Source organism: Protopterus annectens, chromosome 5.part1 (genome assembly GCF_019279795.1).
Source record: "Protopterus annectens isolate FY-2018-M chromosome 5.part1, PAN1.0, whole genome shotgun sequence".
Classification (NCBI taxonomy): Eukaryota; Metazoa; Chordata; order Ceratodontiformes; family Protopteridae; genus Protopterus; species Protopterus annectens.
This window is the reverse complement of record NC_056736.1, coordinates 432508398-432531539: the sequence shown is the minus strand read 5'-3', so window position 1 is coordinate 432531539 and position 23142 is coordinate 432508398. Positions and strand designations below refer to the sequence as shown.

At 40.1% G+C, this 23142-nt stretch overlaps 1 protein-coding gene across 1 annotated transcript in view; it reads right to left on the bottom strand.

Moving 5' to 3' along the window:
- The window catches only part of LOC122803208 (olfactory receptor 142-like), a 70839-nt gene that overhangs the window by 8423 nt on the left and 39274 nt on the right, over window positions 1-23142 (bottom strand). The window contains exon 2 of the mRNA XM_044072814.1: window positions 22376-22427. Within this exon, the coding sequence (XP_043928749.1) occupies window positions 22376-22427 (52 nt within the window). The remainder of the gene's footprint in view (window positions 1-22375; window positions 22428-23142) is intronic.

The following is a 23142-nucleotide window of genomic DNA, read 5'->3' as shown; positions in this document are numbered from 1 at the left end:
AAAGGTTCCTTATAAAAAGAATACAGGGCATAAACACAGTGTCCTATGTGGATCACCTCAAAGCCCTATTTCCATACTGGGTCTCCTACAGACTACTGAGGGGTAAACTATGTCTGGCATACAAGGCATCCTTGAACCCTCCTCTGATGAACCTTTTACACATCCAGAAAACAAACAGCATAAGTACAACTAAATCTAAAGATTTAAAATGTGGTTGGAACATAAATAGTGCATTTTGGAGAGATAGATATGTATCTCAGAGAATTTCTTTTCTCTGAAACAGGCTTTCCATCCATATGAAACAAAGTCCCTCCCTTACCTTTTGTGAGGATATCAAATATTGTTATCTGTGCTAGCATGTCTGGCTGCTGTCTTGTAAATACTTGTAAATAATTATAAATTACCTTGTGTTATAAATAATTTTGTAAATAGGTTTTTGTTTTTTTATTGTTTCTTTGATTTGTGAAAGATGTTTGAATCAAACAGTGTTCTTCTGGTTGACCAAATGCACATGTCTTTTAAAGAGAATTCTGAATGAAGGTTGTGCCAGTTGGCTGACCTAGAGTGAAGTCATCATGTGTCAGAGCTGAAAGGAATGGAATCTCCACAGCAGCTGTTTTTGTTTATTTTTCAAAAGACTAAAATGAGAGAATTTTCATAACAACTTTCTATGACTTTTAAAAGATTCAGCTATAAAAAGCAGGTTCTGGGTCAGTTAAGTTCAGTAGTTGCAATGGTTCAGTAGTTCTGTAGTTGATGTAATTGTCAGTTGTTGTTTTCCAGACCAGTATTTATAACTCAGAGTTTTTCAGAGCTGCTCAGTAGAAATAATAGGATTTGTTATTCCAGTCACTGAGGACCGGACAACAGCCTGAAGAGTGGACATATGTTATTATTCTGCTTGCAAACGTAAGAGTATCATCTTGCCTTGCTGAGTTAATTAGATTAGACAGGGACAGTTAACCTTTAGACAGGGATATACAGTAAGATAGTTAGAGTTTTTCTTTAATCAGTATGACTCCTGTCCTACAGTGTTATTTTTATAACTCCTGTGTGTGAGACTCTCTGGTTTATTGAAATCAGTTATTCAATGTATATATGTTTTAAATAATTTTATTTATTAAATATTTTGCTATCTTCCATTGTGGCTGGTTATTTAGAAAGAGCTTTTAGTAACCTGAGACTGTTTATGCTTATTGTGATTATACTAGGGCCACTCCAAAAAGCCTGACTGCTTGGATTGCATGCTACCTTACACCTTTTGAAGGGTATCATGGCATTTTGAATGGTGGCAGTGTTATCATGCAATTTAGGAAAGGGGACATAGCAGTAAATCTGTGCCAGTCTGTTCCAAGAGTGTTTGTACATGTGATTATCAAATATTTAAGAGTCAGAATGTCAAATACCTGGAACTGGGGCACAGTGCTCAGCAGTAGGTAGAGTAAAGACTTGTTTGGGGAACTGGATTAAAGCAAATAGTTCAGTCCTAGGTTTGGAACCTGTTCCCAGTGTACCCTTAGGGGAAATTGTGTGTTATATCCCTGCTTTTAGTGACACTCTCTTACCAGAGACAGTGGTGACTGAGGCTCCTTAGTTACCACCCTGAGTTAAGTAGGGAGTTGTTGTACCCTTTTTAAGTTTAACTTGGACTATTGGATGGGAAATCAAAAATTCACCTCTGGTCTGACACCCACATCTCTGATAGACAGAAACATTCAGTAAATCATGTCCTTACCAATAATTACCTCTATATAGATGCCTAGTACATATACTTTGTGGAATACATCTGGGTTGCATGACTAGGCTTATAAAGTCCCTAGCAGTTGTTAGCCTGGTATACACCTATGAACCTATGAGGTATATTTCATTGTCAATGTGCGGTATACACACCAGGAGGGGATGGGACTGAGATGACAATACCAGAAATCTTAAAGACCTGTTGAAGGGATAATCCCAGAGATTCCTCATGGACATGGAACGGATTGAATATCTGGACTATGATAAATCAGAAGGAATTACTTGCAAAAGCCGGTATTACTTTAGCATCAGAAGCTTAAAACCTTATTGCTGGACATTTTCTCATAACAAAATGCTAAGATCACAGTTATGTAGCTTAAAGTATATTGTTAATTTATGGTTAGAGCCTACAAATCAAAATATTAAGAATAACATGAAATGATAGTGACTGGCATATTCAAATGATCTTTGCTTATTTTTTTAAGATAATGGATTTGTCAAATGACACTAAAAGCTGTGTCAGTCTACATCTGGGGAAATGCATTCTTCAAATGGAGGTAACAGAAAATATAAGCTTTAAACATAGCAATTTGTAAGTGTGGTAAAAAGGATGGTATAGCTATAACTTGTACTACACATAGTAACATTGTTACTCCTGTGAAAACCATAATCTCTGAAAAGCATTATACTAGTAATGTCATGCTCAAAAAGCGATAAATTGCCTGGCAAGCTTAGAAACTGCAAGTTGTTACTCTGTTGCTGCTTACCTAATTAAATGAAATGTCTTAATTTAAGGCAGGGAACTGCAAGAATTATTAGAATCAGGCAATATAAAGGGGCAGTATTTAAGTAAGAAAAAAAGTATTAGTAACAAAGCAGTATCCCATTGCACAGGCAGAAATGCAAGCCGAGTTTGAAAATGAAATTCATTCTGATGTGTTGTTACCCAGTTTAACATATATTATGATGCAAGAGAAAGATTCTTCCCACTTTAAGGAGTTATGGAGGCAATATGAACATCATAATTATTTAGGTAAACTATACTATCAGTGCAAGGAAAGGATTCAGCAAGTTCATAGGTTCATAGGTAGGTACTAGGCTATTGGTCCTAGGGTCTATATAAGCCTAGCCAAATGGTACCCTGGCTTTTGCCACCCAAGAAAATTATTTTCCTGTGCACCTGTCAAGCAGAGCCACAGAAGTGATCCTCGGGGTGAATTTCCTATCTCCCATCCAATCATCAAGATTTTTCTTGAAGAGTGCTAATGAGGAGCTTTGTATGATATAGATAGGTAGTTTATTCCAGAGTATGGGAAGTCTCTAGGACAGGAATCTATGCCTCCAACATGTTCTGTTTATTGTGGTGACAAGGTTTAGGTCCCTAGAGCGTGTAGCTTGGAGGGATTGGGATTTCTTTAAGTGGATCATGTCCAACAGCTCTGGGTTTGACATAGCTTTGTATGTTAGGCAGAGATCGCCTCTGCGTAGGCGAAATGTGACAGAGTAAAGCTGGAGTTTTTTGAGACAGTGCGTAGGGCATCTGTTTGAGGCTGGTAATCTTCTTTTGAGGTATTTCTGTGGCCTTTCCAGTTGTTGTAGATGTCTTATGAGGTACATACCAAAAGGGGCATTGTACTCTATAATGGGTCTAATGAGTGATGAGTAGAGGGGAATAATTACCTCTTTTTTCCTGGATGAGAGACCTTCTTTGATGAGGTGTGCCATGTAGAAGGATTTCCTGACTACTGTGGTGATGTGATTATCAAAGGAGACACTACTGTTTACCTATGTCCCAAGGTCTCTTATCACACTTTCGGTGTTAAGTAGACTACCGCCTATATGGTAGTTCATGGGTACAGAGTTTTTACCAAAAGGGATGACAATGCACTTTATGGCATTGAGCTTGAGGCCATGGCTTTGACACCAGGCAGCTGTCTCAGTGAGGCCCTTTTGTAGGATGTCCACATCATTAGGAGTTTTGATTATGGCTCCTAGTTTGCAGTCATCTGCAAACTTTGTTAGCCAAAGACCTTCTGTGTTAGCCTGCCCTTCAGAGAAGTAGATACCAAACAGGAGAGGACTCAGGACTGAACCCTGTGGTACTCTACTTGTCACTGGTCTGAAGTTGGATTTAGAGTCTGCTACTTTCACAGTGTGATTCTGTCAGTGAGCCAGTTGGCAACCCATCTTGTGACTTAGGGATTTATACCTAGTTTAGTGAGTTTATCTATAATTCCAAAGTGGGGGGTGGTGTCGAAAGCTTTGGCGAGATCTAGATAGGTTGTGTAAACCACCTTACCCTCATCTACGGCTTTGGTGACTGCTTCAAAGAAGTCTATCAGGTTTAGGAGACATGATCTGCCTTTTACAAACCCGAACTGGGTAGTGTCCAGAGTTTGGAGATTACCAATGTCATTGTTTATAAGTTCCATATTGATACATTCCATAGCCTTGCAGACCAGGCTCATCAGGCTAATGAGGCGGTAGTTCCCGGGTGCCATTCAGTGAGTACAAATCCTGAGGTTAGGCTATAATTGAACATGGTACTTAGGTGGGGTGCCAGTTCATTCTGTAGTTCGTGTAGAATGCAGCCTGGGATGTTGTCAGGTCCCATGGATGCTGTGTTCTTGGCTTTGGAGAGTGTGTTTTTTACCTGTGCAGCCATGATTACAGGAACTTTGCATTCTTCCGGTACAGAGATGGGCCCTTTAGGGAGTGAGAGAGGGGTAAAGTTAGCACTGAACCTTTCTGCCAGGATGTTGGCAATATCAGTTGGTTCTGTATATTTAGTGCCATTGTGCTCTAACTCAGAGCAGATCTGAGTATCGCCATTGAGATTCTTGACATAGCTATAGAATGCTTTGTGGTTATCTTTAGAATCAGTGGTGATTTTATTTTTGTAACTAGCTTTGGAAGATTTTATGAAAGATCGCAGCTTCTTACTGAGGCTGACCACGGAGTTCCTCCAATCATGGGATTTTACTCTTTTTTGCAACAGTTTCTTTCTTCTGTTGTAGAGTTTGTTTATGGCACAGGACCACCAGACTGGCTTCCTTTTTTTGGAGGATAGCATCTTGATTCTGTTAGGGATTGCACCATCCATGCACTCATGTAAGTGCTTTTAAAGTGCATTTGTATAGGATTCAGCAGTCGTACCTCTATTGTCCGTCAGCATGGGTGTCATGAAGTTTGTCACTTCTGTCTTAAGAAGCGTGAAGTTGGCTTTGGAGAATATTTTTACATTGGTTGACCTAATGGGGGTGGGGCTGGTATGTGGATGTCTAGGGTGATTAGCTTATGGCCAGATTTGACCAACAAGGAATTGACCTCTGGTGTGGAACACCAGTTACCCATGTTGGTAATGACCAGGTCTAGGATATTGCTGCTCCTGGTGGGGGTGTGGATAGGTTGATCCAAGACGTCGGAATTTATGAATTCCAGAAAACATTGAGCACAAGAGTTGGTACATGAGTAGTTTTCCCAGTTAATGGTGGGGTAGTTGAAATCACCCATTATTAGGGTGTTAGGTTGTACCCTAATATTTTCCAGTGTATCAAGAAATGAAGAGTGGGAATCCTGTGGCATGGTGGGGGATATGTAGCAAGCTACAATTTGGATTGCGGTCTTGCCTAGAGTTAGTTGCACTTGGATAATATCGGATGCAGTATGCTGAGCAACTAGCCTGGAGGAGTGGATATCCTTAATGATTATGGACACGCCTCCCCCTTTAGTGTTTTGGTCCAGGTCAGGTGGCCGAAAGGTGTGGTATGAATTATAGCTTGGTAATGCAGGGGTGCTCTCTGGAGCCTTGAACCAGGTCTCTGTCACTGCACAGATGTAGATGTTCTCCATTTTAAGGAGTGCCTCGAGTGAGTGCATTTTGAGATTTAGACTTCTAGCATTAAATAGCATTACCCTCAGATTTTGCTTGCATGTACCTGTTACGGTGGTGAATTTGTCATTTGAACTTTGCCTACAAAAGGCACTATAGGGGAGGCAAGAGCCTTAGCCAGTATCCGGAATCCCAAGGGTGACAGGTGCTGGCCATCTCTGGCAAAGCATCATGGTTTGTTGATCATGTCATCCCAGGCAGACAGTTACTGGATCCCCTTACAATGACACCAGAAGCTAAGCCAATTGTTGAAGTCAGTCATTTTGTCCTTGTACTGTGGTATCATTCTGGGTGATAGCAGGATGCTACTCAGGGCTAGGGTCATACCGGCCTGGGCTACAAGATCGGACAGCTCCTCCATGTCTCTTTTCATGTAGTCCAGGGAGGTACATCTCAGGTCATTCACACCAACATGGACAATGACAGAGTCATATTTGTACGTGTTGTGGAGTGACCTGAGTGCATGCGTTATGTGGCAGATCCTGGCACCTGACAGGCAGCTGACAGTAACTTTCTCCTTATTTAGCCTGGGGAGTGGAACATCAGTGTGCCTGACTATAGAGTCACCTATGACTAGAGTGTTGGGTATGTTGTTATGCCTTATGGGCTGTGGTTGTGTGGCACACTGAGTTTGTGGGCTATGTGTCATTTGGGTTGTGTTGGGGGGGTGGAGGTTGCTCTCATTTCTGCTTTGGAGATCCCTGTTGCTTGAGTAGACTTTTATTGAGAGCCTCCGTGAATGTAGGTATGTGTTTTGTGTTTCTATGTGTATGTTTTGGTGGTGTAGGTCTTGAGGGACTATGTGATGAGTGTTGTGTGGTGCAAGTGTTTACCTTCTCCTCTTGACTGTCTAGTCTAGTCTTCGGTGAAGAGAGCTTTGCTTCAAGTTTGGCTATATAAGTGCACCTCTCACAGGTTGTAGTGCTGGGTGGTAGGAGGAGAGGGTTGTCTGTGTCCATGAGGCAATTGTTGCATTGCCCCAAGATGCCCAGATTCATCAAGTAGACAGGAGAAAACACCGGGAGTTGACCCTTAGACATGCCTGGATAGGTGCTTATTTGTTAAGTACTAAAAAATGTTTTCCTCTAGACAAGTGAGGAAAGTTGAGTGCTGTAGTAATTTATAGCTTATTTAGTGCTTACAATGAGTTCTGAACAAGTGCTGAGCTCAAAGAAACAGATTTGAGTGCTGAAACTAGAAAACTGGCTAGTTCTAAGAAACAAAATTAAGCTAGAAGGCTTCCCTCCAACACAGAAAGGCTTGGGGGCTCAGACGCTTATAAACAGTCCTGGATACAGTAAATCTGTATCTGGACTAGATGATTTACAGGAAAGGCAGGAAGCAAGCTTAGAAATTAATTTATTTTTTTTGTAAAGTAGAAAGGGGAAAGGAGGAGCAAAAACTAAGTGGGTTGGCCTTCTCAAATGTTCTTTCTAGATTAGGTAGAATGAGGTAATGACACTAGACTGGGAAGAGTGTCCCAGATCAAATTTACAGTAGGGGTGGGCAACTGCAAAGCCACCAAATCAGAACAAACAAACCTAACCAGATGCTTAACAATTGTAGAAAATTTCTAGTTAATAACTCACACAGTGAAACTGGCTAGAAAAGTATATGCAGACAATAAAAGTGCTATAAATAACGTGTAAAAATAAGCATAAAACAGGATACTTCAGATATACCTCTTCCTAACCTGGGGAAAGAGAACACTGGATACATGCATTAAAGTACATGAAATCAAGAAAGATCAAGGTATACTGTTAGAGCACCAGAAACCTATACACATTTTGCTAAGGGGATAAAGAGAGAGTGAGAACATACACTGTTAAAAGAGAAGTGTCATCATACAGCTACAACAGAACTGCCTACAAGAACAGAACTTGAAGGAGGTGGAAACTACACAGTAAAATATTGCAGCTTGTCGTAAAAGAACAACATACAAATACAAAACAAGTAGAAGGAAGGAAAGGCATTTAAAAATATCATAGCCTTCTGTGATAGAGCAGTCTACAAAAGTAGAACCAGAAGGAAGACAGGACTTACACAATAAGATGTTGCAGCCTGAAATAATGTCATTGCTGTCTGAAAGTGTCATATAGCAAGGAGTAGAAGTTTATTTCTTTATTATTTTACATTTGTTTACTGGGAAAGACCAGCTGGACAACAAGTCCATTTTCAGCAGAGGCCGGGGGAGAAAAGCTCCATGACATACAGAGTATACAATAAAGTAGTCTGAAAAATACAAAAATAGTTTGAGAAAATACAAAATCAAGCAGTGAATTCAAAATAATACAAGAGTATATTATGAATTGAAGTACAATTTTGGATCTCAAAAATCTTTGCTGAAGCTGGACATGCTGATTCCAGTTTGTTACCAAAATGTAAAAAACAAGTTAAATAAAAGTACAAAAGGTAGTTCACAAAATACGGTAGATCAGCCTTGCTGATTTCCATCTACAGATATGCAGCTCTATATACCATATTTACATAGCAGTTGTAGAGGGTTTGACCAACAGTCATTAGTCAGTTATAGCATTTTGGCTTATGCTAGCTTATTTAGGTCAGATTTTCTTAGGTTGATGAAGACAGAGGATGTATATAGTAGAGGTGAAATGAGGTGGGTTCTGGGAATAATGGCTCTCGTATCATTAGTAGGTAATGTTTGCTTCTGTACAGGCAACCTAGTTTTTGTGTACTTTTTATTGTTTGGGCTATGTGAATATAGAAGATTATGTTCTGATCTATTGTAACTCCAAGGAGCTTGGTAGTGATAACTGGAGTTATGATAGTGTTTGCAGAGGTGATTTATGAATGTGGAGGGGGGGGGGTTCTGGGACTCTTGAGGGATGAAACTGGATGAGTTTTGTTTTCTTGGGGTTGAGTGTCAGTTGTGCATTAGATAGCCAACATTCTGTAGTGGTAAAAGACTGCTGTGTTATTTGTTTGAGCTGGTGGAGAGTGGGAGCTGCACATATTAGGATCGAATCGTCTGCGTACTAGATTAGTGTGGCTTCTTCAGTAGCTGTGTGGAAGTTGTTCTTGAATAGGGTAAAGAGAAGTGGGCTGAGGACAGATCCTTGTGGAACTCCAAGAGTGACAGACAACAGTGGGGAAATTTTGTTGCCACTTTACTGCCTGTTGACGGTCAGACAGATAGTCTTGAAACCAGGCTAGTACTGCCTGGCTAGGTTTTAGATCAGCTAGGATATTTAAGAGTTTGGCATGGGATACTTTGTAGAATGCTTTCAAGAAAAACAGAGGAGACTAGATTACCTTAATTTTGGAGCTAGTTGACGAAATTGGTGAAGCTTACCAGGGCTGTAATAGAACTGTGATTAGGGTGGAATCCATGCTCTGAGGTAGTTAGAAGACTTGTGTGTTAGGAGATATTGTAGAAATTGTGTGAGAATGCACTTTTCCATAAGTTCATAGATTCATAAGTTGATACTAGGCGATCTGCCCTAGGGCATTTATAAGCCTAGCCAGAGTGTGTTTGGCTTTTGCCACCCTTTTAGATTAGTTGACTGTGTCTCTGTATAGAAAGTCACAGAAGATAGCCCTTTTAAGGTTAGTTTACTGTGCCTCTGTCTAGCAGAGACACAGAAGAGATCCCAGGGGTAAACGTACGATCTCCCATCCACTCGTCAAGATTTCTCTTGAAGAGGGTCAGTGAGGGGCTCTGCCTAACATGGATTGGGATTTTGTTCCAGAGTGAGGGGAGCCTCTGGAATATGAATCTGTCCCTCCAGCATGTCCTATTTATTTCTGTGCTGAAGTTTAAGTCCTTGGAGCGTGTAGCTCTAAGGGATTTGGATTTCCTGAGGTGGAGCATGTCCATTAATTCTGGGTTGGACATGCCTTTATACGTCAGGCATAGATCGCCTGTGAGTAGGCGATAAGCAACTGAGTAGAGCTGGAGTTTCTTTAGCTGAACTGCATAGGGCATCTGTTTGAGTCCTTTGATCCTCTTGGTGAGGTACTTTTGGGGTCTCTCCAGTTGCTGCAGGTGCCGGGTAAGGTACATCCCAAATGGGGCATTGTATTCAATTATGGGCCTGATGAATGATGAGTAGAGGGACACAATGACCTCTCTTGATCTAGATGTGAACCCTTTCATGATAAGGTGGGCAATATAGAAGGTCTTTCTAACCACTTTGGCAACATGATTGTCAAAGGCGAGATTACTATCTACTTGGGTCCCCAAATCCCTAATTACTTCTTCTGTACTTAATGGATTACCACCTATGTGGTAATTTGTGGGCACTCTGTTTTTCCCAAAGGGGATGACTATGCACTTTTTGGCATTTAGCTTTAGGCCATGGCTCTGGCACCAGTTATCCGTCTCTGTAAGACCCTTTTGGAGGATGCTTGTGTCAGCCGGAGAGTCGATTATGGCATCCAGTTTGCAGTCATCTGTGAACTTGGTCAGCCATAGTCCTCCCGTGTTAGCCTGTACCTCAGATAAGTATATACCAAACAAGAGAGGTCCCAGAACTGAGCCTTGTGGGATGCCACTTGTAACTGGTTTAGAGTCTGACATGGCCCCTGCAATTCTGACCATGTGGGTTCTATCCCTGAGCCAGTTTGCAACCCATCTTGTGACATAGAGGTTGATATTTAAGCTGGTGAGCTTATTTATGATGCCCGAGTGGGGTATTGTGTCGAAGGCTTTTGCGAGGTCCAGGTAGGCTGTGTGGACTACTTTCCCTTCATCTATGGCCTTAGTAACTGTTTCAAAGAAGTCGACCAGGTTCAAGAGGTAAGATCTGCCCTTAACAAAGCTGAATTGGGTTGGATTCAGTGTCTGGAGGTTCCCAATGTCTTTGTTTATGAGTTCCATGATGATATGCTCCATAGCTTTGCAGACCAGACTGGTCAGGCTTATAGGGTGATAGTTTCCGGGGTCCGTTGTGGCACCACCTTTGTGGAGCGGGACCACTGTTGCTGTACGCCATTCCTTTGGTACATATCCTGTAGTAAGGCTGAGAATGAACAGTGACTTTATGTGAGGGTTCAGTTCTTCTTGGAGCTCGTGTAAGACACAGCCCGGGACACCGTCCAATCCCATTGATGCTGTGCTTTTTGCTTTGGAGTGGGCAGCTCTCACCTGTGCATCTGTGATGTCAGGGAGGCTACATTCTGTTGGGATAGACATTTGCTCTTTTGGGGGCGAAGGGAGGAAGAAGTTTGCACTGAACCTGTCTGCCAGAATCTTAAAAGGGTACCTTCTGTGACCTACTTTACAGAGGCACAGTAGGCTAACCTAATAGGGAGGCGGAAGCCAAATACACTCTGGCTAGGCTTATAAATGCCCTAGGGCAGATAGCCTAGTATCTACCTATGAACCTATTCTGTTGGGATAGACATTTGCTCTTTTGGGGTTGAAGGGGGTGGGGGGAGAAGTTTGCACTGAACCTGTCTGCCAGGATGTTGGCAATGTCTGTGGGTTCAGTGTATTTTTTGTCATTTTGCACTAAATCAGAGCATATCTGGGAGTTGCCACCCAGATTCCTGACATAACTAAAAAAGGCCTTGTGATTATCTTTAGCATCTTGTGCAATTTTTCTTTCGAAGCTGGCCTTAGTTGATTTTATGAGGGATCGTAGTTTCTTGCTAGTACTGATCAAAGATGCCTTCCCTTTTTGGGATTTTGCTCTATCATGTAGTAGCTTCCTTCTTCTGTTGTATAGCTTATTTATGGCCAGGGTCCACCAGACTGGTCTCCTGCCTTTGGAGGAGTGAGTCTTGGTTTTATTTATTTTATATATGAGGAAGTGATTGGTGGGGAAGGACAGTGTATCTTGTCAGACTAATGTAATTAGTGTTATAAATAGTTGGGACCATTAAAATAGAGAAGTTATGATCCTCTGTTGGGTGGATTAGTGTGGAAGTATGAGGTTGCTAAGAGATGTTAATGGTGTTGTGGAGAGATGTGAGATGTGCAATTAGAGTTAAGAGTAAGAGAAATGTAAGGTGTATAAGTAGCATATTTGTTTAGTGTGGGATGTGGAGTGTTGATGAAGAGAAGTTGTGTGTTAGGGTATAGTAGATGTATAGTGAGGATATAGTATTATGTCAGGTTGAATAGCTGAGGTAGTAGTAAATGTAGTTAGGAATATAGTCGGTACTATAATTATGTAAGTAAGGATATTGTTTGCTAGGAGTGTTGTTGGGTAATCAGAGAGTGGTGTATGTTTATTAGTTTTTATTGATTAGCTAATTAGTTACAAGGTTGTGTAAGGATCTGAATTTTTGGATTGGCTGTAGGAGAAAAGGGGAGTGGTTCGCTGAAAATAAATGTAGGAGTAGTGGGGTGAGCGGGAATTCAGATTAGAGGAGCAGAGTGAGCCTGATTGGAGAAAAGGGCGCACTGAAAGGTCAGACCCAGTTCAAACTGTGTAGCTGGGACCAAAGGAACAATCAACTAACCAGCCCAGAGAGCCTTGGTGAGTAATACAAGTGGTGGGAAGACAGTATAATAATACTTAAGTTTCTCTCTATTTATTGCTGACTGTAGTTGTTAAACACAAGTGATTAGTGAGCAGGGAGCTGGTAGAAACAAGTAGAGAGAAAGAAAAACATGTTTTATGAGCTTGTCCTGCTAATGAGGATAACTGTCCCTGTAGAATTTTTATTAAGGGAGAGGTTACAGAAGAGAACCTGACACTGTATGAGCAGTGGGGAAGCTTAGAGTGAAGTGACCCAGTTTGTGTGCAAGCCAATATCTCTAGTAGCAAGTAAACGCTACAAACAAGTCCCTAGTAGCAAAATTAAGACTACAGACAGGAATAGGCATGCATATATACTGCAGGCAGGAGTTTAGTAATTCTGTTAACTACTGGTGGAAGATTCTGCTTCTTTACTGGTGAGCCTGCTTGTTTCAACTTTCTTTTTGTTGAGGAGGGCAATCCTTGTTCAGATTAGTATGGGTAGCTAAAGTAAAGAACTGTAATAAGAGGAAGATATTAGAGAGAGGTAAAATGGGATCAGAAGAGCAGAAAGTTGATAATTTCATGCACTATTACAACAGTTCTCAGATACAGGTACAGTTAGCATTAGCAGTAAGTCCTGCACACATATTATCAGATACAAACATGAGCATCAGATATAATACACTAACTTGCTTATCTTCTGTCTGCTATATCATTCATTAATCAAGCTCAGTTACTGCCTGTATAAAACCAGAGAGCTACAAATAACACATTTGTATCACCCAACTGGTAGTTGCAATCTTGTAAACTTTACAGCATCAAAGTAACAATAGAATAGTGTGGCACTCTTCTTCCAACAAATACAGTGTCATAAATGCTAAACTATACAGTTAAAACATTAGCTGGGAGTCAACATACTTATCTAAACATTCAGTAATAACTTTAATAAGATAGTGTTTCTAGAACCACTGTATTACTTATTGCTTCCTTACTTGGCATGCACACTAGGTCCTGGTCGCAGGAAGGTCTCTGTTAGTGTCGTCTCAGCTTTGGAAATGGTGGCCAAAACCTGGGGATTATGTAACTTTGGTATGTGAGCATATAGGGAGGGGTTAACAGGTAGTCATGAGAGTGGTAGAATAGCCAATGAGACACAGGTCAAACTGTGTAGCTGTGACTCATAGAACAATCAACCAGCCAGCCCCGAGAGCCTTAGGTGAGTAATACAAGTGGTGGGAAGACAGTATAATAATGCTTAAGTTTCTCTTTATTTATTGCTGCCTGTAGTTGCTAAACTCAAGAGATTAATGAGCAGGGAGCTGGTAGAAACAAGTAGAGAGAAAGAAAAAAGTTATTAAAGTTATTAGTCACAGTGAAAAAAATGGAATAATTCCATTTGAAGATGTATTCTAAAGAGAAAAAAAATCAAAACTATAAACAAATGAACAACCTGTGTACAACATTCTGTAAATATAACATAGTAAACCCAAGAAATCAAGAATTTTTAAACATCAGCGAGTTATGAGGAGAAAGAATTTACCAGTTAGAAATATTTCACTAGTGAACTTAAAGTAACAGATGTAAATAGTCAGACATCTAAATCAATTTCAGTCATTGCAGGACAGAAAAAGCAAGGAAAAGAAGATTCTAAGCAACAAGCATTTATAAAGTAAAGTTGTAAATAAAATGTGTTCTGAGGTACTCTTATTGGACCAAAAGCAGCCTACAAAAGAGAAAGGTGATGAAAGTATGTTAAACATTCACTGTGAAACAAAGGAAAAGTAATATAAAGAAGAAAAGAAAAAGAAAAAGATGAGGTTTTATGTGAGAAAAAAAAAACATTAAACGCATCCCTAATGATAGTCCTTTTGAGCCAAAATCCAGGAACTCTAAGCAACTGAAAGACCATTTTATGCATCCAGTTCAGAAAAGCAATAGGAATGATTATTTAAATCAAAGATATCAAATGACACTAGAGAATATTGATATGAGCTTTCTTCTGGGAGAGGAGTTAGACACAGAGGCTCAAGTGACAATATTGGTAGTGGAGAGGTCAGTGGCCTTTACCACAAGAATGGCTGAGATTCAGGAAACTCCAGATCTGACTGGGTGCAGGTAAGCCAGTTAAACCATTAAACAGACTGAATGGTAGATGGCACTTGTGCATACTGACAGAAATTTCACCTAGAGTTGTAGGGGAAGAAAGTGAAGGAATGCTCCTACTTCTTACCCATACTTTGTTACAAAACGACTTGTTATACAGAGTAAATAAGCCCCTATTAAGAGAACACAGAAGAATTCTATGAGCAGCTTACCTGTAAGCCATTTTATCTGTCAGCTGGGTCTGGGGCCAGGTCTTTCATTCCTGGTTTTTGATGGTAAGCTCTTAGTGTTGCAACAGGCTTCTTGTCAGCAACTCAAAGGGACACATAGATGGAACCAACTGTCAGCAGCTATACAGGTGAGTATTCTGATGCAAGTATTCTTTGGCTTGGGATTTTGCAGCTTTTCTTGTTGTGGCAGCCACTATGGGGAGCTGAAATCTGCCTGTTTGTTTTTTGCTTTCTTGGGACAGGGTTTGGGGTTGATGGATGATAGGCATGGGGTTTTTCTTACAAATAAATAAAATAGTACCATTATTCTGGAATGCTGAAGAAGGAGTCATTGGTTGTCAAACACATAAGGACATCAGTGTGTGGAGTGGTTGGGGACATTTCCGAATGGTGGATGCCCTTGCATGGATGGGCTGACTCAACTCTCACTTTTTCTGAGTTTCAGGGACATCTCTCTATTTGACTCATTGTCTTTGCTATCTACTCCCTCATGAAACTGGCATTGTTGTTGTTGGTGGGTTGCACTTAATGGGAAGTGCAGTGGGTCTATCATGCACAGCTTTTATTGCCCAGGGGTTGGGCTTAGGTCTGAGCATAGCTGCTTGCATTCCCCCTTTATGATTCATTGTTGAGGGGGACTTGGTTCGTCACGACTGTGTTCCATTCCAAAAAGGTACTATTACTATTGATAAATAATGAGGATCAGGTTTTGGACTTCTTTGATTCAGAAAATGTAGATTGCTTTGCATTCTCTTATTCTTTCAACCTCACAGTTGGATAGTCTTATTGTTTCAAGTGTCATCATGTCTTTCATCTGTCCTTGTTTTTGGTTAGCCCTCCCCTCATGTTTTTGTCTCGATTTTGATTCTGCCCTCTTGTTTCCCTTCAAGATCTGAAGTCTTCTGGTGAAATGGTGGTGAATTGCAGTTGTTAAATAAGGATAATGATTAACTTGTGGATTGCTTTCTTTCTCAGAAATGTTGTATTGCTTGTCAAGGCTTCAGGTAATTTTACTTATAATTTAAAACAACTAAGTTGTTTTCAAGAAGGACATGTGTGAGGATTAAGTAAGGTATCCAGTGTTGTGAAGTTCCAGCATTCTGGAACTCTGCAACAGCAGGACTTACAGCCTACAGAGTATTTTTGGCACTTTTCTGCTGAGTGCAGGCAGACAGCAATTTGTAATCGTAATTTGTTTGGTATTTTATTACAGTTCTGGTTCTAATGAGATATATACACAATACAGTCTGTCCTACTCAACAAGGACAATTAGTAAAAATTTTTTTGCTACTATTGTAAAATATGTCACTAATTCTTTTCTATTTTTGTAGGTCCTTTTTCCTTGCAGATTAAGGACAGATGGCCTCAGTTATCACAGGAAGCCCAAGGGTTGCTGTTTGACTTGGAGGAGGTGCAGATGTTGGAACAAGGGCATACTAGCAGGAAAAGAATGGCATTGATTTCTGATGAGGATATGGTTTATAGGGTCCCCTTCCATGAAGTCAAGAAGGAGAAAGAGATGTCTTATATTCAAGGGATATTACTGCAACCCAGGTATAGTCTTCACTGGAAATCAAAGGTAATGATTCTGGGGTGGGGGGCGTCCAGGAGTAGGACAAACTGATAAAGGTTAATCTTCTGAGGAGTATCTGGAGGTGTTTATCAATTCATTATCACAGGAAGAGAGGGCTAGATTATTTTACCTGACATTAGAGAGGAATTTTGGGGCCACATCTGCTTTTTCATCTGGGTACCAGGAAAGGTTGATATGGGTCAGGCTTCATCCTCACTTTCACCCAACCTATAGAATGGGTCTGAGGCTTTACTTCTTCTAAGGGTGCCAACACAATTGATCCAGACATTAGTGTTACTCAGTTTTTATCATCCATGGCCAGAATAAATTCTGCAGTTCCCACCTCCCCAGGGTTGCACATAATGGCTCATGTTCTAGCCATCGTTAAGGAAACGATTTGCAAAGGTGACTTTGTAAAGATATTTGACTTGGTCGATACAGAAGAAATTTGGCACATTATGGACACTGATAATGCTTCTAACAAGGATTTAATAGTGGCTCTTAGAGCCACTGGGGAAAAAAAGCTTCTACCAACAGGTTGGTAAAAAATGGCATATGTAGTCCTTAGGCTTTGTGGACTACTTTTTGTATCCAGTTCTTCAGTATCAGAGGTCCACCATCAAAGGTGGCTCAGGCTGGTCAACTTATGATCAACCATACAGGAAATTAAAAGCCATGGATGTGTCTCTCAGGTGGGAGCTAAAACAGACTGGATTTAGCAGAAGCAATGGGGAGAATAAGTTCTGCTGGGATTTCAACCACAATAAGTGCCTTTGACCATCTTGTAAAGTCATTCACTTCTGTTACAGTTGTGGGAAAGTTTGAAGGCCAAGCATATTGGCAAGTCAGAGGTACAGCCATGGGAGCATCTTTTGCTCCCATATATGCAGATGTGTTCATGGGCTTTTTCGAAGAACAATTCATATATGATTCTCATAATAACATCTTTATGCAAGAATTGGATATTTGGAAACGATATTTAGATGATTGTTGGATGGTGTGGCGGGGCGATGTGACCTTGGCACATGAGTTTGTCAAATATTTGAATAACAATACATGGGATATCCAGTTTACTCTAACTATGCAACACCAAGAAATTGTTTTTTTGGATGTATTAGTCTCTCGACAGGCTGATCAAACTTTGGCAACTCATGTTCACAGGAAATTTCCACAATACAATACACTTTTGCATGCATCAAGTTACCACCCCCGCCACATCATCAACAGCATCCCCAAATCTCAATTTTTACGTATGAAACAAATTTCTTCTTCCCAAGAATCCCACTCAGAATGTGAACAAGATTTGAGTAACAGATTGGCAAGTAGAGGTTACAATAGATATCGCATTACCCAAACTATTAATGAAGTTAAAGATATGCCTAAATCACAACTTTTACAATATAAACACTCACATGACAGACCCAATACATTAACATCTCAACCCATCAGATTTGTTACTACATTTGGAAGCAATACACCTTCATTTAGAGATATTATCAACAACCAATGGGATATTTTGCAGGCTCATGAACATTTGAACGATATATTACCAGAAATATGTGCTTTTTCCTATCATAGGGGTAGAACTATCAACTCTCATTTTACACATTACAAAAGGTATAGTCCGTCTACACCCATGCAGACAACCTTATTTGGTGACCCATTGATAGGTTGTGTTCCTTGTGGTCATTGCAGTGCATGCAGATACATCTTTAAGACTAAAGAATTTACTAGTTGCAATACCTCCAAGGTATACCAGATAAAAATTTTTGGTAACTGCAGTACTGACTGGGTGATCTATTTGGCCACATGTACATGTTTCTCTTTCTACGTAGGCCAAACTTCCAGACCATTCAGACATCAGATAAGTGAACACCTCAGCGCTATCAGAAATCACAAAATTTCTAATGATTTATACAAATATACTATGATTCACAAAACTGCACAATTCAAATTCACCATCATTGATAAAATTGAGATACACAGAAATCTTAAAGCAGGCTGGCATAACAGATTAGATAATATGGAATCCTCATGGATTACCAGGTTAGGAGCTTTATTCAAACCTGGTTTAAATGAAACAAATTAGTCATTAGGAGTCAGCTTCTGATTTTGCTGATTTTTTGATTTTTTGTTAATGTCATAGAATTTATTTTTCATGTTCATTGTCTATATATTTTTATTCACAATTTGTACATATTTGTTTTTTAGGGTGTATATGCCTTTAATATTTCTGGATATATAAAGATATACCAGGATGTGCTATCCATACTATTTTTGTTGCACTGAGGAAAGCTGGTCTCACAGCCAAAACCGGTTTGCAGTATGAAGTTTTCAGATATTGCCACAATAAATTAGATTTAGGCACTCTTCTCCCTTGTGCTGGTTCATTTTTGTTGTACTCTGATGCTCATGGTTTGATCCGTGCACTTGTTTTACCTTGCGTGTATTTGGTTTGTTACAGTTGTGGGAAAGGCCACACTGCATCCAGGTGATGGGGGATCATAGGATGGAAGAGTCATTGCTTTGATTCACTTCACCATGAGGAAAGCCTTTGGGACCTAGGATAACTCTCTCAGAGGCAATCAGTTTTTTCATGGACACAAAGCCATCACTGGAAGAGGTTTTGGCCAGTTCTCATCACTTCCACACTCCAATCAGTCTAGATAATTGACACAACTTTTGTCTGATTATCCTGACAGTGGAAATGCTTCTGTCATTCTCGAAGTGTTATGTAAAGGTTTCAAGATTGGTTCTTTCGTTCTGCTAAATTCAAATCAGTTAGAAACTGAAAATTGCAAATGAACAGGATGGCAGGGTAATCGGCCCATTTTTCCAAGCCTCCCTGGCCTAGTTCCTAAGGAACAGGTGGGCAAGTGCAGGCTGATTCACCACCTTACATACCTAATGGGTGTTTCTGTCAATAATTTCATTGGCAATGCCCTGGCCAAGGTGCATTATTTTTTCATGGACCAGGTGGCAGAGGACATCATGGACTATTCCACCCTTTGGTTATGCAAAGTAGATGTCCGGTCAGCTCTTCAGCTGCTTTCCGTTAGACAGGAGGATTGGCCATATTTTGGATTTCAATTTGATAAAGTTCTTTTTTTTCATACAGCCATGCCAGTGGGGTGTTCAGTGGCTTATGCTGCATTTGAAATGTTCAGTATAGCCTTGCACTAGTAATGACAGAGCAGAGTGTTCCAGCAATCAGCAATTCACTACATGGATCATTTTCTGATTATGGGTGAAGCCCTGGAAGGTGGTGAAGAAGTGATGATGATATTCAAAGATATGTGCACCAGTTTAGCAGTTCGTTTGGCTAGATTCAAGTCAGAAGGGCCCAGTCAGGCATTGACATTCTTGAGATAAATAGTTGTAAGAATTGATGGGACTATAGAATACTGGAGTGAACTGGAAATAACTGAAAGAAACTTGAATGACACTGGAATGAAAGTCTTTATCTTTTAATTACCCAGAACTGTGCTGAACAGGTGCCAGTCTCTCCTTTATGTGCTAAGTCTTCGTGTACCCTTCTGAATAAAAGTCTGCATAAGCTGTTCTTTGTTTAAGCATGTTTTATTATGTAGTAGTATCCAATAATATCCAAATCAAATCTTACTGTCTCCAATAACAGTGCTAATAAACTGAAATACTCTGTAGCTTCTACACTCATTATACTGCCTGTAAATTCTGCACACAGAATGTTATTATGTCCATAGCGTCTGCACTCATACTTATTTTCTCCTGAATAATATTCTGGAATGCTGTATATTTGACCTGACTTCTGCACTCGCTCTCGAGTATCTGTACCAAACATCTGAGGACTGCACTGCAATGACTTTCTGCGTATCAGTCCAAATGAACTAACTGTGTCTGGAGTATCTCCTAATAATACCAAAAATTGTCTCTGAAATTACTGAAATGTGATTTACTTCTGTAAGGAGCTGTTGAAGACTGGGGGTGTGGAGGGTGAAAGGGGCACTTAGTGATCTAAAAAGGACAATTTTTAAAACTGTTTACTACCACAACATAGGTTCATGTGGAGAACATTTTAAGCTTAGCCAGTTCCCCTTTTGGTGCCTGAATTGACATTTCCTGATTGGTCTCACCTATCCCATGGTTGTAACTGTATATTAGCCCTAGTGAGAATAAATGTGACCATAATATAGATAATTTGAGGGGACCTATGTAAGGGATGCAACATTTAGGAACTGCCTCTATCCATTAGTTGCACGAGGAGTAATCCTGGAGTACATTTTCTATTACCCATCCTTAGATCCAAATATGGACAGGGATGAGCTTTGTTTACTTAAATGGATAGTCTGTTCTGGAACAGTGGTAGCCTCTGTGATATCTCTGTGATATATATCCATCTCTCTGCAACATTCAGTTTAGATACCTGGACTGAGTATTTCTTATGCCATTTGTCTTGCTGATAGGTCTATCTGTATTAGGTTAGAGGATGCCTTGTATGCCAGACATGTCACCTCTAAGCACTCTGTAGGATACTGAGTATAGTGATAAATCTTTTAGATGGTCCATGCAAGAACTATTGTTTAGGATTGATATCCTTTTAGCAAGGAATATCTGTGGGTATTCCAATTGTTGCATGGGTCTGGACAGATACATGCCAAAGTGGGCATTATACAAAATAATTGACCTAATGAGGGATTTGTAAAGGGGGGCAATAACATCTCTAGATCTAGTCACAATCAATTTGTCAAAAAGCTGTGCAATATGGAAAGACTTTCTTATGACTCTGGGTACATGTTGGTCATAAGTTATGTCATTGAACTCACAAGCTCCCAAATGCCAAACAACTGGGTCAGTTCTTGGGGGCATTGTCAATTTGGCAGTTCCCTGGAGTAGATGACTTCCCAAAGGATACAATCATATATTTCTTGGAGTTTAGTTTCAATTCATGATTCTGGCACCAGTTATTGTTTGGGACAAACTTTCCTGCATGATTGCTAAGTCATTTGGGGATTCAATAATTGCTCCTAGCTTGCAGTCATCTCAAACTTAGTCAGCCAAAGCCCTTTTACTTTTGAGATGTATATGCCAAACAGAAAAAGTCTCAGCACTGAACCATGTTGGACTCCATTCGTGACTTGTCTCTTATCCTAATTTGATCTCCTGCATCCTGTGAGCAAGCATACATATATGCATTCTTTGATTCACCTTCCTGATTGTATTAACCTGATTGTATTAAATTATATTCCTTGTATATTACAGCACCACTTATTAAAATGTGTTTTAAATTTGTAGTTATGAACAGTCTTCTAGGAAGCAATGAAACAAAATGTATGAACCAATAATGACAAAACTACCCATTTCAGAAAATTTCAACCATAAAAGGCCACTCAAACTTCTGTCATTACAATCCACCAATATCAGTAAATATGCAAAATCTCTGCAGAAGTAAGTCATCTAAATAATTCCACATTAAAGGGATCTGTAACCAATGAAGAGGTTGCTGCTAGCAAACAACTTTATATTTCATTGTTTCATCTACAAATAAAGTGCCTGTTGCCCTTGAAGAATAAATTGCCTATGTTACATTAAAAAATGATAAGCTAGTATGGATGGCAAAGTGATAAGAGGTTCATAGTAACTAAGTAACTCTTCCAAAGGAGAACATTCATAGGACTGTAGCATTCACTCCCTTTAAAGTACAACACAGTACAGTATCAGCGATCCATCTGCATACTGTGGGAGTAGAACCCACAGCCTTCTGCATCAAAACCAAGTATATTACCTGTTGTGCTACTAGCAATGCAATCAGCTTAGCATAAGCAGCACTAAGCTTCTCTTCCCCTGAAGCTCTCAGCTCCTTGTAAAATCTACTTGACGCTCAACTAAATCTCTCAACTTCACAGCACAAGAAATCTGGAAAAAGCCAAAATGTATTTGGGAGGACACATTTTAAATATCGCTTGTATGCAGACACACACACACACACACACACACACACACACACACACACACACACACACACACACACACACACACACACACACACACACACAAACACACACACACACACGCACACTCTGTCTGTCAGATGCAGACACACACACACACACACACACACACACACTCTGGCAGATGCAGACACCCCCACACACACACTCTTTAGCAGATGCAGACACACACACACACACACACACACACACACACACACACACACACACACACACAGAGTCTCTGGCAGATACAGACACCCACACACACTCTCTGGCAGATGCAAATACCCACACACAAATTCTCTGGCAGTAATATCAGCACTGGGCAGCAGGCATGGCAGTAATGATCTGGGCAACTATTGAAAATCGAGCAATGATCAGAACTCAGGGGGGGGGTGGCAGCATAATGCCTGCAAATAAAATAAACAAACTCTCCTTACCGACAGTACTCTGGCTCTGACAGCACCAATGGACCAGCAGCATCAATAATTCCTATAATACAGAGCAATAACATAACAAGAACAGCTAGTTTAGTTAGTTTAACTTTTGCACGCAAATCCATGTTAGCGTGAAAACTACACTTCATTTATTTTTCTCAACAGGTCTTGCAGCTGTAAAAGTGGGGGGGGGTGCCCCCTCCTCGCTCTATGGTTCCAGCACCCATGCTTTGAAGGTTGCTATAATGATCACTGGAACTACTGTAAGTTTTATCTGGTGAATAAACTTGCAATTTTAAATTTGACCACTAGGTGTCTTTGACCACTAGGTGTCATGGTCTGTTAATAATTTGAAAATCTTTTAGACTGAACCTCTTAACTTTATTACTTAATTATAACTGGGCAATTATTTAATGTGTTATAACTGGTAAACTCTCTTTTTTACCATTCATTGCTGGCTACTGAGACATGTTTGCATATATCAACTGGACACAAGCTGATTTAAGTAAACTTTTCTCTGCACTTATTTAAGATTTGAGTCAGTAGATATTGTGTGTCTTTGCTTCAGTAAATATTGTGTCTCTGTCTGTCTGCAGTTAAGTTGCTTGAAGTGTGAAAAAGTGTAGCCATCTGGTCTCATTGAAAGTTGTTAGACTGCTTTGAAATTCCTGTGTTAGTGTTAGTTAGCCTGGGGGTTTCTGATAGCATTAAAATCTGTGTCAGTTACATTTCTAGTAATCATTTTAATCAGTGTTGCTGGCTACTGAGAC